At 39.8% G+C, this 16381-nt stretch overlaps 1 protein-coding gene and 1 long non-coding RNA gene across 10 annotated transcripts in view; one reads left to right on the plus strand and one right to left on the minus strand.

Moving 5' to 3' along the window:
• Parp1 (Poly-(ADP-ribose) polymerase) overlaps positions 1-16381 on the plus strand; it is a 187120-nt gene that overhangs the window by 17510 nt on the left and 153229 nt on the right. For 6 of the 9 annotated variants that reach the window (XM_070995916.1, XM_070995918.1, XM_070995917.1 and 3 more), the window contains exons 2-3: positions 5039-5180; positions 5234-5567. The exons of 1 other annotated variant lie outside the window; for it this stretch is intronic. In XM_070995916.1, coding sequence (XP_070852017.1) covers positions 5039-5180; positions 5234-5567 — 476 coding nt within the window. Of the gene's footprint in view, positions 1-5038; positions 5181-5233; positions 5568-16381 lie in introns of those variants that run through there. 2 more of the 9 variants (XM_070995911.1, XM_070995914.1) reach the window with 2 other exon arrangements.
• LOC139352982 (uncharacterized) lies at positions 12722-15715 on the minus strand. The gene is made up of 2 exons (XR_011604049.1): positions 15579-15715; positions 12722-15514 (listed from the first exon to the last, which is right to left on the minus strand). It is a non-coding gene; the product is annotated as an uncharacterized lncRNA (long non-coding RNA).

The following is a 16381-nucleotide window of genomic DNA, read 5'->3' on the forward strand; positions in this document are numbered from 1 at the left end:
GCATACGTGAGATCGATTATCGACTATGTTCCAGTTCTCCTAAATGTGGAGTTAGACCCGGCGTTTAAAAGGAACAAATCCAGCTAGGCCTCTACCACAATGAGTCCCCTGGCGTTAGTGGATGCTGACCCCCATTCGGTGGTCCATGCCTTAAAATCGGCAGCACCCATTGCAGGCTAGATGGTGATCAATTGCAAGGTTGTCGATTGCCACTGTACGTCCACAGAATGTTTAAATTCGCCGAAAGGTATCCTTTAGCAGCCTTTACATGATTTTGGTATTTGGCCTTTTGTCCACTCAACCAAGCCGCCTTCTCTGTTTGAAAAAATTTATTAGAAAAATTAACTTGTGAGATTTATTGTTTTGTATTCCTAATCCGTTTCGCAGTCATAGCACAAGGATATTGAAGATGTTGTTAAAAGCACAAGTGTGTTTTTAAAATATTTTTGTGAATTCCTAATTAATTTTAACTCGTATGACACATTTCTCCTTAACGCGATCGTTCATGAAACGATATGAAAATTAGTTGAGTATAATTAGGGAAATGGGTACATGGTCACTATTGTCCTATGGGGGATGTGGGGGTGGGGGCAATTAAGCACATTCTTCATGGATTATGTTGAGAGCCTTGAAATATAACATTATCTTAATATTTCTGTAATTAGTTTTTCGATTTCTAAAAATCGGACAATCAGTATATACAATGTTACCATAGGATCGACCCGAAAGGGTATTAAAACGTCGGCTTGCCGGCTTCCATTCTTGTTTTTGTTTAAATTTTGTCACTTGAACATTTTCGTGCAATCCTTTTTCACAACTTTCGAGGTGGATTAACACGACAAGAGTGCATCGATAGACTTAAATTTTTGTATGGCGATGAAACACGATCCTACAGCTCAGGGAAAAACTGGTTTAATGAAAATAGTCGTGGCCGACGTCTTTGTGCTAGAGAACATCAATGCCGTGCGTGAACTCATAATGCAAGATCGTCATAGGACATACCGTGAGATAGAAGCATCCTTGAGCATTTATTCCACCAGCATACATTTTACATTGCATAAACACATGCGGAAAAATAAATTTGTTTATCTTGTTGGATCCCGCATCATTTCACAATCGCTCAAAAAAGGCTCGTGTGGATTGGTGCAAAGAAATTTGTGACAAATTAAATCGGGATGTTTCAAATGACATTTATAAGATCGTCACAGGTCAGAACAAGAAGGAAACAAATTAGCAATAAACCGTGTGGATCTTCGAAGACGACCCAAATCCAACGAAAGAAGCTCTTAGAAGAAATGGTCGGCGGATTCTTCGGTTAAACTGGTTAGGTGGCGACTGTTCCGCTCAATCCAGCGCATTTTTGACCGGCCAAAACATCGAATTGATGGGTCATCCGCCGTACAGCCCTGACTTGGCACCCAATGACTTCTTTTTATACCCGCACATCGAATTAAAAGTGCGTGGCCATTGATTTTCATCGTCAGAAGATGCTGTTCACGCACAAAATGTTTTGAAGCTGTCCCAATCGAAGTGAAAAAGTGCTTCGACAATTGGTTTGGGCGCATGCAAAAGGGTATAAATCTTGCTGAATAATACTTTGAAAAAGAAAAAAACCATTTTGTATTATAAATATTCACATTTTCATTATTAGGCCAGAAATATTTATAGGAACTACATCCTCCTATAGCTCTTATAAGGTGTTTTTGGACTTATTCTTTTAATATTCTATAATTTCGAATAACACCTATTACAAATCGGACTACGATATTATGTAGCTGCCATAAAAACGATAGTATAATTAATTACTGTTATTTTTGATCATATTCACTTCTGTTCCTGTATATAGAATTTTTTCAATGTATCAAATTTACGATTTTAATTTAATAAAAACATGACTACTATATCCCATAGCTCCTTGTTAATTGCAGTATGACATAACCGTATTACTTCTGTAATTATTTTTTAGTATTCTTACAATGGGAAAGATTGCTCGCATTGGAACGACCCCCAATGGTATATATCTCCTTTGCTTTTATTAAATTGTGTTTCTTACTTTGTTCCCAGTGACGATTTACAGTGCCCATATCTTTCACCTTTTCCGTTTTCGTAGGAACTAAAACATTTAAAAAATTTAAATTTATGATTTTTAAAACAGACACATTGCTGAACCTCCTTTAGAAGCTATGGCCAAGTATTGTAATCGCCGATTAAGTCGATTTAGCCATGCCCGGTTATTCGTTTGAATGCTGGTTAGTCAAGTTTTGTCAAGGAATTGTCAAATGTAAGGCATCGCAATTTTCTCTAAAAATATCATTAACAAGAAACAACGCTTAGTATGTTTTTAAAATAAAATTTCAGGGCATATCTGTTAGCGCGTTGCCTTCCGGACGGCGCTTCCTAGATGATGACAGGAGACAGGGGTTTTAATCATACAATAGTTTTTTTTTTACGTATTCGGGGGTGTTACAAAATCGCCGAGCGATCAGCATAAGTTTCCTTTGTTTATAAATCTAAACTTTACACTGATTAGTGCCGAAGTGATTTCTGTAGGCCCCTGAATAATTTAAAAGAAACTTTTGAAAAAATAATAAAATCAATTTCAATTTGAACGGAAACCAGATATGTAAAACTTAAATGGCGGCCTTTTCCCATGCAGTACAAATTTCCCATCCCATCCCAATCTTACATCCGTTGATTTCTACTGCCTTTCTCAAGCCTCCAATAGGACCCATGCTTTTAAATGTCCTATCCGTGGCAACCATACAAACTAGAACATTTTAGCAAATGTTCAGAAGAAATGCTGTTGTCCCGAATAAAACTGCTTTCTCGTAGTGTCTGAAGCAATATGTAATTGTCGTACAAGCAGCGGCTGAAGTGTGGCGACGTTTAAACGAAGTGTCCTCTGCAATCTTTTTTAAATCTGCTAAACTAGCGACAAATCAATTTTCCTGAAATAAAATACTACATGTTTATACCCGTTACTCGTAAAGTAAAAGGGTACATTAAGTTCGTCGGAAAGACAATAACGAACCTTAAACTCGTTTGTCGTCGCCCTTCCATATCTTAGGAGTAGTTTCTTGGTCCTACCTCAAAGCATTTGTGTTTTCGATTTCTATTGTTAGCCCCAGGGATGAAGAATGTTCAGGAAGTAGCAGTTTCCTGTTTTTAAACCTGCTCCAGTTCCAGTGGAATTTTTTTCCTGTTTTTACGATATCAACAGACGCCTTAAAGTCACTAAATTGTTAAATAGCTTTACATTTTCAAAAATTTCCGAGTTGTAGCTCACAATATACTCAATGTAGCTACTCTTTTATTCAGCAAAATTAAAGGGTGACAATATAGTTTGTAATTGTTAAGCTCAACTGGAGATTTTTTTTACATAATAAACATGTCCGACCCTGACAGTCGTAAACAGTTAACACACGGTCGTTGTTTTTGTATCAAATTTATTCACTCGGATACAGCCTTAAATCTCCGCTCCTGAATTCACATGAAGATACTTATCCGCGTGTTAACGATGCCCAAGTCAAATTTTAAGGCTCTCGTTTAGAAAATGTCGTATTCTTTTATCGAGAAAATTGAGCATCGTATGTGATTGTCTATACACATACCGATTAGTCATGTCGAGCTTGATTGTAAGTAATACAACTAAAAATGGAACCCATGCCAATGCCTAGACTCTGTATAAGGCGAAGGACTAAATTTTTTTGATTTACAATTCATACAAAGCTCTCCCATTATCGCATATCTCGTTGTCGTATGAATCAACCAGTGCTTCCCAGACTTGGGTATATTTTTATTGAGAGCTATATAACGTATCAGCCATTCTGCTTTATAGCGGACATGTTTGTTCATGAACCATACACCAACCAAAGAACTGTCTCCAATGCAACAAATCTCCAAACAATTTTGAGATGGTAATTCTTGGTAGTTGCATCAGTGCTGCAGTATGCTTCCCTTGTTTAACCCTTTTCTATTGGGTCTTCATACTCTTCATTAATTTTTAAACGTAACTTTTGTTCTTGTGTCCACAATGATTTTATAAAGCCATTGAATGTTTAAACTTTTAAAGTCGCATAATACTTTAGCTCTCCTTTAGAGGACACAAATACCTCTCCTTGTCCTCGGCATGGTACAGATAGGCTCCTATCACTTATTTCTGCATTAGAAAGCTGCCAGTTTCCGAACGACATTTGGGTGTTAGTACTATTGCATCAGAGTTTCAAAAACTTCTTTAAAAGGTAACATAAAGCTTTCAAAAGAATTAAATTTACACTTTTAGAAAAACTTTAAAAAGATTTTTCCGTTATGGCGTGGCAAACTTTTTTCGATGGGTATCAACGAAACCAATACATTTCTTTACAAAATTTTATTTTAGCATCAAAGCTGTGGGCGCCGCAGTTTTGAGCGGATTCTTTGAGTTAGAGCGGGCGTAGCAAAATGTTTTATGGTTAAACGAAAGGTATTGAGAAAGTCAATAATATTTGTTTTCTTTTATCAAAACTGTAAGCGTCACAGGCGGTTTGCGTGGGTGAGCGGCTCACTTTGCTAACTTTTGGGCAAGATGGACATGACTAGATCGACTCGGCTAGTACTCCTGATAAGAAATATATCTACCATGTACACGATTCCTTTTACCTGACTACATACTTTCCGACTAATCTATATCAATTGCTATATACGTTTTTAAACTATAAGTAACGGGTATCAATAATGGAGGTACCAGATCTGGTGGACTATGGGACAGTGGTAAATTTTTTCTTGGAAAAGCCTAATATATCGAAATAAAATGGTGTCAGGCATGCATAACATTTTTGTTGCCATGTGGTGTTTGCATCAATTTTGTTTAGTTATTCAATCTTTTAAACTCATCAACGGATTTAACTTTTTTGTTTTTTCACTAGGGTCTACGAAAAAAAATAGAGATCGTCCCAAGCGATGTGGCATTTTTTTTAGCAGTGATCATACATAATCATTAGCTTTACTTATATTGATTATGGTCCTTTGTCTTTGAAAATTCTTATTTTTTACGTTTTAGTCTGCCTTTCATGACGCAAAAGTGCCAAACTGGTTTCACAAAGGCTGTTTTTTTAAAAATCAACGTCCTGGATCAGTGGGAGACATACAGAATTTTGAAAATCTTCGATTTACTGATCAAAAAGAATTGACTGATCTTATTGGTAAGCTCGTTTACTTTTTTACTTGAATAAGAAAATTTATAACATTTACATAGGAAATATAGAGGGAGTTATACATGCGAAATCTGGAAAAAAACGATCCAAATCCGCTTACCTGGTACGGAAAGATTTTGGAATCGAATATGCAAAATCTAGCCGGTCGACATGCCGCGGATGTGAACAGAAAATAAATAAAGATCAAGTTCGCTTACGTAAAACTGTGTATGATACTGAAGTTGGGATGAAGTATGGCGGCCAGCCTCTGTGGCATCATTTAGACTGCTTTGCGCAAATGCGATCTGAGCTTGGCTGGTTTGATTCCGGAGAAAATATGCTTGGCTATACAAGCTTAACGAGTGATGATCAAAAGGAAGTTAAAAACATTCTACCGTAAGTATGTATGCCAAAAAGTGGCACCCTAGCTTTAAATTAAGAATCGGGTCTGTAAGGTCCATTAAAATATTTTATATTGAAGATTATTTCGTAGATCAACTTAGAACCTAGGGGCAAAACGGAATCACGACTGGCTGGATGATGAACAATAGAGAAAGCAAGTCGGCAGGTCCTCTCTTGGACATGAAAATATACAGTCGAACTTTCAGAACTCAAACCTTCATCTTCCAAGTATTAAATTCGAGGTACTGAGATCGAGAAATCGAGAACCAACAAGGAAGAACGTTATAGTCGAGTACCTCGACTACCAGATACCCGTTACTCAGCTTAAGGGACGAACGGGAAATGGAGATATGCAAGCAGCAAAGCGAGATTGAAATGCGATTTTATAAAAGCACTTATCTTACCGGTATTTCGGTAAGATCGTCGATGAAGGGGTTTCCTAAGTGTTTCAGTCTGAGTCTGCATAGGGCTGGGCGGAAGCAGAGAAGGTGTTCTACCGTTTCCTCTTCTTCCTCATCCCTGCAGCTTCTGCAGAAATCATTTTGTGGGGCTTTTAGCCTGCCGGTATATGTGACGACGAGCCAGTGGACTGTAGGAGCTCGAATCAGCATGCCACACTCTGTGCGGCAGAGTTTGAGTAATTCCGAGGTTTTTTTTGTTGTTTATCACAGGCCATGTCTGGTGAGAGCTGCGACACTGTGGTGCGTTTTGCCAATGGGAGTTGGCTAGTGTGTTAAAGTAGTTTTTATATTTAGCTTGCAAGTTGCCATGGGCAACTTTATAGCGTGGACCTCCGCTTGGAAGACGCTGCAGTGGTCCGGGAGCCTGAATGATTTCCTGATATTTAATTGTTCGGAGTAAACGCCTCCGCCAACTTGTCCTTCTAATTCGGAGCCATCTTTATAGAAGCAGATTGCGTCCGTCGTGCCCGGTCGGCCCTGCTCCCATTCTTTTCTGTCTTGAATCAGGGCCTCAAAGGGTGTGTGACAGTATTCAAGGGTTTTGCAGAGATCCGTTTTCTTCGGAATCGATTTGTCATGCTGCAGAATTTTAGCATGGCCATAAGATTGGGCTTTCCACTGCCCGGTACCCCTCAGTCGAATAGCTGCCGATTTGGCCCTTTCCATGCCTGCTAAGTCCAGGCTAGGTTCAAGATCGCGTTCACCGCTTTATTCGGAGTGGTTGGAAGGGCTCCACTAATACACAAAGCCGCCATTCGCTGTACTTTGTTTAGGGGAGTCTATATGCATTGTTTGCGTATAGTGGTCCACCACAGAGCCACTCCATGTAGTAGGATTGGTTTGACTACCGATGTGTATATCCAGTTGAAAATTCTAGGGGACATGCCCCATCTTAGCCCAATTGCTTTTTTACAGGAGTAAAGTGCAATGGTAGCTTTCTTGGTCCTCTCCTGGTTGTTTAAGCCCCATTTGAGTCGCTTGTCTAATACTAACCCCAAGTATCTGGCGTGATCGCTAAAGGAGAGATTACAATCGTTTAGAATAGGTCCGTTGAGTTGTGGAATTTTGTATCTATTTGTAAATAGAACAAGTTCCGTTTTTGAGGGATTTACCCCAAGTCCGTTCTCTATCGTCCATTCCGATAGTATTTTTAGTTTGGCGGTCATAGGATCGCAAATTTTTTGTGGATATTTTCTATTAAACATAATTGCGACATCGTCTGCGTATGCCACTACCTTACAGCCTCCTCCATCTATAATCCGCAGAAGTTTATTTACTGCGATATTCCAAAGGAGGGGTGATAGTACCTCTGCTCACTAGTCTAGTCTGGGTTGAGGTCACTAGTGTGGCTGTGACCATTCTGCTTATCAGCAATTTTTGGATCAACCTCACCATTGGCGGCTCAACCCCTAGTTCTGTGAGAGATTCTGTTATAGAAGTGGGGAGTACGTTATTGAAGGCTCCCTATATGTCAAGGAAGGCGATCAGTGTTTATTCCTTGATGCTGAGCTATTTCTCGATGCTGCTTACCACCAAGTGTAGCGCCGACTCGGTTGACTTACTACCTTTGGTATAAGCGTGTTCTGCCTCTGATATTTGTGTCGGGTCGATAGTAGCCCTTATTTGTAGGCTTATCATTCTTTCAAAGCTTTTTAGCAGGAATGATATAAGGCTTATTGGCCTAAAATCCTTTGCTGTGGTATGGGTGGCCTTCCCTGCCTTGGGAATGAAAACCACTTTCGTTTCTTGCCATGCTGTTAGTTCTCCTACCGCCATAATGGATTTTTTTCAGCCTGTTTATAGCTAGTTGTCCTGCTTGTTGGATGTGTGCCGTTGTTATCCCGTCCGGTTCCGGCGACTTGTATGGCTTGAAGCTATAAATGGACCATTTCATGTTGCGGTCTGATAGGAAAGGATCTAATTTTATTCCCCCTCCGACTCTTCTTTCTGGACGATGACCTGTTTATTGGCTCCCTGGAAAGTGGGCATCTAGGAGCAGGTCCAAGGACTCTTTACTGGAGTCTGACCATGATCCATTTGCTTTCTGAAGATACCCCAAAGGCGTGGCTGTCTTAGAGAGTATTTTCGTGAGCCATGCGGCATCAGTCGTTTTTTCTATGTCAGAGCAGAAGGTCTGCCATAAGCAGAAGGTCTGGCATAAAACTTTGAAGGCAGTGTTGCATGCTTCTGTGAATTTATCTACTGTTCTGTCCAGCTCCTGTGGGTTTGTAATGGTTTCTGACGGTTCCATGGGGGGATATTCGTCAGAACTTCTTTGTACCTGTGCCAGTCGGCTCGTCTGGGGTTGGCGAAGCTGACCGGCAAGGGAGAATCAAGGGACAATACGGTTTCTATGAATCTATGGTCCGAAAAGGAGGGCTAGTCAGAGACTGCCCATTTTTTGACTGCGCCTGGTACCAAAGTTAGATCTATGATCGTTTGACAAGTTTTAGTTATGAATGTATTGCATAAGAATAGGTTCGAATTTAGAATAAAATCAAAAAGAGACTCACCTCTGTCGTTGTTGATTGGGCAACCGCAATGGGTGTGATGGGCGATGGCGTCATAGCCTATTACCAAACCTTTCCTGAGCTTTTCGCATTCCTCTGCCAGTCCTCCTCCGTTGCTGTAATTGCGAAGCAGAAATATACTAAGATGCCTTTTGGCTAATATGCGGGCTCAAATTTTACCTTCTTTGGGGTCAAGCATAAGCTTGTATTCCTTTGTTCCTAGTCCAGCAACCTTGCCTCCTACTACCCAAGGTTCCTGTACTAGGACTAGGTTGGCTCCGCTTTCGGTCAGGCGAAGCAAAAGTGCAGCCGACGCTGCTTTACTGTGGTGTAGATTGATTTGTAGAAGCCTTATTGACATCTACAGCTGCAACCTCCACCACAGTGACGTCGGCCTCCTGTGTGTCGCTGAGGTCCGCGTCCTCGATAGCCGGTCCGAGCGCTTGTGTCTCTCTGCTCAGCGACGAATCGGTAGAGTAGCCGTCCTCCGGCTTACCAGGTGCCTCCAGCTCCATAGCAAGCACCTGCTCGGCTCGGTTGCCGGCAACGCTGCCAGCGGCGTTGGAGTCGCCCTTGTACACCTTAATGTGGATCGCACTAAACCCGAGGTTCAGCACTCCTCGAGCTGTCTCGATTGGAGCAACGGACTCCTTGTTTAGGACCAACACCGCCTGGTTGACATCCCCTTCATGCTCCTCCATCTTGACGACTTTCCAGTCGTCCAACATGTAGAGGATGTCCTCCGGCGCCTTGATCGCTGCTCGGAGCCAAATCCGAGCTCGGGGACTAGTGGGGACATCACACCAGTCTAGTGCGACAATGTTCGCCCCTTCGTAGATCTCACCGAGCTTGCTCGTCGCCTGTTTGTATAGGTCAGCCGACCACTGACTATCGCAGGTCACCACCTAGACGCTGCCCTGGTACCAGCCCGCGTCCATGCAGCAGGGTGATGTACCTTGCTTCTCTCGCATCATGCGTAGGCATATAAGGGAAAGCTGGGACTCCACTGCCTTCCACTTATTCCTGGAAATCCTGCCCTCCGGATTGCCCCTGTCTATGAGGCCGAGTAATACTCGGTCTTTGCCGATGGTGCGGGTAGATCAAGGGATCGCTGCCCGTCGCCCCATCTTGGGTGGGCTTATCCTGCCCGTAATTTGGAAGCACCTTCTTTGCCCATTCCATCTTTTTTAGCCATTCAGGCGAAGGTGTGGCAATATTGCTCCTGGTATGAGAGCGCAGAGTCTGGGCGGCAGTCCGCCTTAATGCGTAAGTGTATTTATTGGCGCCAGCGGATGTCTCGAGCGCCTTGGCAGTGCCTACCGCTGCTTTAGGCGCAGAAGCACCAGTGGCGGAGGCGTTCGCGGCTGGCTTTCTGCCACCCGTCATCCCCAGTTTGGGATGCAGCCCTTTCGGGTACTGGTGCTGGTGCGGATGGTCCAGTGTTCAGTGTTTTTCTATAACTTTTGTTGATTCCATTATAGGTCCCACGAGTTGCGGAGAAGGGGAAAAGCCCGCCCGGGCAGAGATCCGCGATGGCCGGGTAAGGCGATAGTTAGAACAGGGGGTCGCCATGTCCCTGAGCACACCGTTTGAGACTAGGCTAGTTTTTGATCCGGGCCCCCAGTCAGGCTGACTCTTGGCATGGTCCGTATTACACCGTAGTTCGGCCCGGAGTGAGATGTTGTTTTGGGAGGGGAGATGGGTAGGTGTTGTGTTGGGAGTGGGTTTGTATAAGGCAACTATTTAGATGCGGCTGAACAATTCGCATCGTCGGTATTGCTTCGTCCCAGAATACCCGCTGGCTGTCCGGGACTGTTTATTTACTGGGGTTTCCGTCCACGATTCCGTGTTTGACGTCCGCTATCCGCAACCTGCGACCCGTTCGGGTGCCCCAGCTAGGCGACTTTGGAACCATCTCACAAGTTCCTCAGTCGAGAATCGATAGGTATTGACGAGACTTATATATTTCAGTTAAAATTTATTTTATTTTTCTAGCATTGTGGGCGTTAGAGTAGGCGTGGCACCCTGCTGAAACAAGCTTGCGCTGCGTAAGGAGCTCAGGAATCTGCATGTCAAATCTCAATAGCCGAGATCTCAGCTTTCATCCGGACGGACGGGCAGGCGGACAGACGGACATGGCTAGATCGACTCGGTTGGTGATCCTGATCAAGAATATATACACTTTATGGGGTCAGAAACGCTTCCTTCTACCTGTTACATACTATCCGATGAATCTAGTATACCCTTTTACTCTTTACCCTTTACTAAATGTGTCTACCACCCACATAACGATATATTGAGAGGAGTAGGTGGCGCGTTTCATTAAAGCCAAACGCTTGTGATAGCAAGTTTTTGTAAGTTTCTTCCGTTTTTGTAATATTAATTGTGAGGCAATGGTACTCAAAACTATCTGGGATGTTCATTGTGTCGGTCATAAATAACAATTAATTTATTTCTATAATCTGGTTGTTACCCATTGGCATCATCTTGTCTTGATCTGGGTCCTCAATTTTTTCAATTCCAGGGTGCGATAGTTTTTCGTGGTCGCTAACAATAAATTCAGCGTAAGTTTTTATGTACTGTAATTATTACTGCTCTTACAATTTTTGTAGAAGAGTTCATGACCTGTTTAAAAGCTTGTTGAATGATTTCAAAATCAGAGTCGTGTTCGATGTAAAGTGCACTTGACTTGATACAAAAGTGTTTTGTTAATATTTGCTTAGCTTTTTCAATGTTTAATTCATGAAACATTATTTTAATCTTAACTTTCTTAAAATAATTTTCACTTTCTTCACCTTCTGTATTGCTTCGAATCATTTCTCTTGGTTTTTTTAGTAATTGTTATTAAATTTTCATTATCTTCCTCAGCGCTACGTGCTGTTGCTTTGTTACTGCCATAGTATACTTCTTTAATTTTGATTCTTGACAATGCATCGGCGACGTGATTTTGCTTCCTTCTAAATATTTTATTTTGAAGTCATGTTCGCCTAACCTTATCTTCCATCTTTGAAGTTTCATATTAGGTTCTTTGATATTGCTTAGCCAGACTAACGGCTTATGGTCACTTAAAATCATCTTACGAATAAATAGGATCTTAAGGTTTTTGTCGCCCATACTATAGCTAATAATTCTTTTTCAATTGTACTATAGTTTTCTTCGTGTGCATTTTGAGTCCTACTAATGTAACTGATTGGTTTGTTATCCTGAGAAAGAACTCCTAATTCAAAATTGCTAGCATCAGTAGTTAATTGAAAACTTTTTTCAAAATCTGGATAAATCAGTATGGGATCGTTTATGATAAGTTGTTTTAATTTATTAAATGCTACAATAAATGTATCATCTTTGAATGTCACTTTAGAACCAGCTTTCAAACATTTAGTTAAAGGCCTTGAAATGTGTGCGAAATTTGAAATGAATTTCTGTAATAACCGCAAATTGAAAATTTATTGATTGCCTTAACCTTTTATGGATTTGGCATTACAATGTCCAACTGTGTGTCCCTAAAATTGTGTTTCTTTTTTCAAAAACTCACATTTGTCTAGTTGTAATTATACCCGTTACTCGTAGAATAAAAGGGTATAATAGATTTGTCGGAAAGTATGTAACAGGCAGAAGAAAGCGTTTCCGACCCCATAAAGTATATATATTCTTGATCAGGATCACTAGCCGAGTCGATCTAGCCATGTCCGTCTGTCCGGATGAACGCTGAGATCTCGGAAACTATAAGAGCTAGGCTATTGAGATATGGCGTTCAGATTGCTGAGCTTCTTACGCAGCGCAGTTTGTTTCACCAATGTGCCTCGCCCACAAACCGCCCAAAACTGTGGCTTCTACAGTTTTGATGGTAGAACAAAAATTTCAACTGAAATGTATTGTTTTCATCAAAACCGATCGATTGACCCAAAAAAAGTTTGCCACGCCCACTTCAACGCCCACAAACCGCCCAAACCTGTGACGCCCACATTTTTCATGCTAGATAAAAAATGTTAACTGAAATGTATTGGTATCTTCAATACCTATCGATTGATCCAAAAAAAAATGCCACGCCCACTCTAACGCCCATAACGCTTAAATCTGTCTACCGCCGGTAGGTGGCGCATTTTAATCTCGCTTTGCTGCTTGCATATCTTTATTTCCCTTTGGTCCCTTTAGCTGAGTAACGGGTATCTGATAGTCGTTCTTCCTTGTTTTAGATTAGCGTTTTTAAGTTTTTCAAAAAGTACTTTTAATGAAGTAAGGTGTTCGTCAAGAGACGTAGAGAAAACAATTATATCGTCCAAGTATACAAGGCAATGCTTGTTTATTAATTCACGAAGGACATTGTTTATGCATCGCTGAAAAGTTGAAGGTGCCTTTTTTAATCCAAATGGCATTCTTGTGTACTCGTAGTGTCCGTACTTCGTGGAAAACGCTGTTTTGTTTATGGAATTTTGGTCCATTTCGATCTGGTGGAAACCTTTAGCCAAATCAATGGTGGTAAGATATTGACATCGTCCTAGCTTGCTTAGTATTTCATCCATATTGGGAATGGAAAATTTATCACTAATAGTGATCTCATTTAAGCCCCTATAGTCTACTCAAGTCTACATTTTTGTTTACCTGAAGCATCTTTTTTGGTACTATCCACAATAGACTGCAACAAGGTGATTGGCTGTGCGTAATTATTCCTTTCTTTAACATATCCTGTATTTGGGGCTCAACTTCTTTTTCAAATGAAAAAGGATACCCATACGGATTTTTATAAATTGGATTTTAATGATGAGTTTTTATTTCATGCTTAACATTCGTAAAGGTCAAATTTTCACCATAACGATATTGAATGGTTAATTAATTTTATTAATTTAACATTTTGTTCTTCATTTAAGTGTTCTAAGCGATAATTTTTTCCCTCTGCTTATTCATTTTGAACAGCATAATTTATTTCATCAGTATAATTTTTATATTTTAGCAATGCCTCAAAATCATTTATTTGTGTTGGATTTTTTAAACTAATGTTTTTGTGTAAAAAAAATGGGCCCACTAATAGTAGTGCGATTATTTAAATAAACAATATTTGCCTGGTTTGCCTCTAGTAACTTTCGTCCTAGTAGTATGTCGTAATTGGAAGAAAAGTCGCGAATACAAAATATTTGTTCTTGAGTAAATAAACTATTAGGTGCAACTTTTAGAAATTCATTTAGTTCATAATGACCTGTCATAGTGCGTATAATTGTCGGATCTTTATGTATGCTCCCGTTAAGAAAATTATTTATCATTAAGTTAATTGATGAACCGGTATCGACGAGGCAACGATAGTTATGGTGATTTATAGTTATTTCTATGTATGTAATTGATCCGAGGCTTGCATTGGATAATTTTCTTTTTCATCAAAAACATCTTCTTTGTACTCTTTATTTTGTTGATAATTTTCGTCTACTTGCATTCTTGATTGTCCACTATTACTTTTTCTGACTCTCTTTTGTGATTGGTTGGGTACTGAGCCCGATGGTCCACTTGTCTGTTGGCTTTGATTCATTGTATTATTTTGCTGTCCCTGAATTAAATTTCTTCGAAACTCTTGGTAACTTCCCCTATTTTGGTCAAAAGTATTATTTGTGTTATTCGATTGGAACCTATAATTTTGTGGAACCATTCTTTGGGGTTGGTTGGGGTGTGGTTGAATTGAAAGAGCTGGGCCAGGATTAAATTGTTGGGTGTTGTACAAATTAGTGTAAGGGTAGGGGTTACGTGTATAATTTGTTTGTTGATGCTTTTGAATTTTATTAATATTGATGTTATAATGATTTAAATTTTCATTTTCTTCGTATAGTCCTTCTTGCTGAGCCGCTTGTTTCAGTTTAAGTACTGTTGAATTATCGCTTCTTGCTAATGTCATAAAAATTATGTCAGGTAATTTTCGTTGTATTAGGTTTTTTGTAGTCCTAAACATTGCTTCTGTGTACAATATTAATTCATTTGGATTTCCTTCAAGTTCTAATTTTTTGCTTATAACTAACTGCTTAAGCTCGATCTCGTTACAAAATTTTCTTAGATTACTTTGAAAATTAGTATTGTATAATCGCCTTAATAGTTCCTCCACAGGTGTTTGCGTTTTGTACTCGTCGATTAGGGCTGCTCTAAGATCTGGCCAGTTGTTGACTTGTAGAACTTGCAGAATCCTCTGGGCATCACCGGTGATTTGAAGTTCAATTGCTCCAAATATAACGCTTGTCTGTCGATCATGGGTTGTAGGATACAGACGCAAAAGGTAGTTAACTCTTCTGACAAAGGTTCCTAGGGTAGATGGATCTCCTTCAAACGTTGGAATATTCCGGATCTGGGACAAAAGTTGATTTAAGTTTTGCTCCGTCAATAAGCTGGTCCATTTTGTTGTGTTTCATTAAATTCCACTCAACTTTATTACTGACCGAATTGGATTTATTCAGTAGTCGATTGAAGTTTAATTTATTATAATATTTGTTCAGTGCCTTTAATTTGCACTTAGGTTCTTTTGCGGATCTCTTAGTTGCACTTCCGAGCTAGTCGAATAAATTGCTTACTTGTGGGCAATTCCACGCGCTGATCTGGATATCCTAGTAGTTAAGAAATATCCTTTTAATTGATCAGTTTGGTTAGCATGAAACCTCGGTTTGCGTCTTAGAATTTACTGTTAGTGCATTAGGTGACGTAATCGCATGTGGATGATGTGATCGCCACTTCTTTGTTTATGTTTACATAGTTCGGTCTTATTAGATTTTTCGATCTTATTGGATTTTTACGTTTATGGAATTACGTCATTGTTGACGTTCGGACTTAATCAATTTTCTTTTTTTGTTTGCATTGCGTGATCTCAAGCTTCTGTATCGATTTTAGTCAAAGACGAAATTGGCGATTCTGTTTGTTTGTGAACGGTTTCGTTCTTTGAACTGGTTGCCGTTGAGAAATCGCAGTGCAGATACGTCACTATATATATATTAGTGGTAGGATATTACTACAAAGGGGATAAAATTGATTTAGAAGAATATAAAGATTTTTCATTTTACAGACAAATTTACCTTACGAATAAATCAGTTATCAACGTAACTTGTAACTCCGCGGCTTTACTTTCTACCTCCGGCAATAGGGCGCGTAATACTACAGTATCTCAACTAGCAGTTAACTTTCGATATCTCACCCTCAGCGCAGTTCTCTTATCGCTGGTGGTCCGTTATCACAGTATTTAGTGTTTGTATTTATTGTCTTAGGCTTCCTAACTCTAAAAGTTGTAAAAGATATAAATTATAGAGATACTTAAATTTGCAAACAAAAGCTCTTTAGTCTAATGACATACACCATTACATTAGTTATTGGAAACGCACAATGAAAAATAAAATTAGAATTTAATCGAACATTTAATCGATAACTCAGAAAAAGGGTAAGGGGATAAAAGTTAAATGGATAAGTCGCAATGTTAAGTTAGTAACTCTCGCAACGCGACCATAGTCCTGCCATCAAAGCGTCCCCGTGCCTGCGACAAGTCTCGGGATCAGTGTTTTAATTCAAGTTAAATCACTTATTGTTTTTTATTTAATCAGGATCACTGAAAAAAATGTAACCAAAAGCTTTCTGAATTGTCTATTTTGTATTCGTGCATGTGCGGATAAGCTGAGATAAGCGCATGTAGTCGCTCAGCTCACCTTGCATTCGCTCGTTATCGTTTTCTCAACGCAGTCGAATCGCTGAAGAAAGGAGGATGTTACCTCAACCGTTAAAGGAAAAGAACCTGCAGTGTTTTCTAATAAATATATAAATACGTTTAAAATAATAATACTTAATAATTTTCAAGATAAATACCTTTTGTCGCGACTTAAAAAAAAAG

Source organism: Drosophila suzukii, chromosome 3 (assembly GCF_043229965.1).
Source record: "Drosophila suzukii chromosome 3, CBGP_Dsuzu_IsoJpt1.0, whole genome shotgun sequence".
NCBI classification, from domain to species: Eukaryota; Metazoa; Arthropoda; class Insecta; order Diptera; family Drosophilidae; genus Drosophila; species Drosophila suzukii.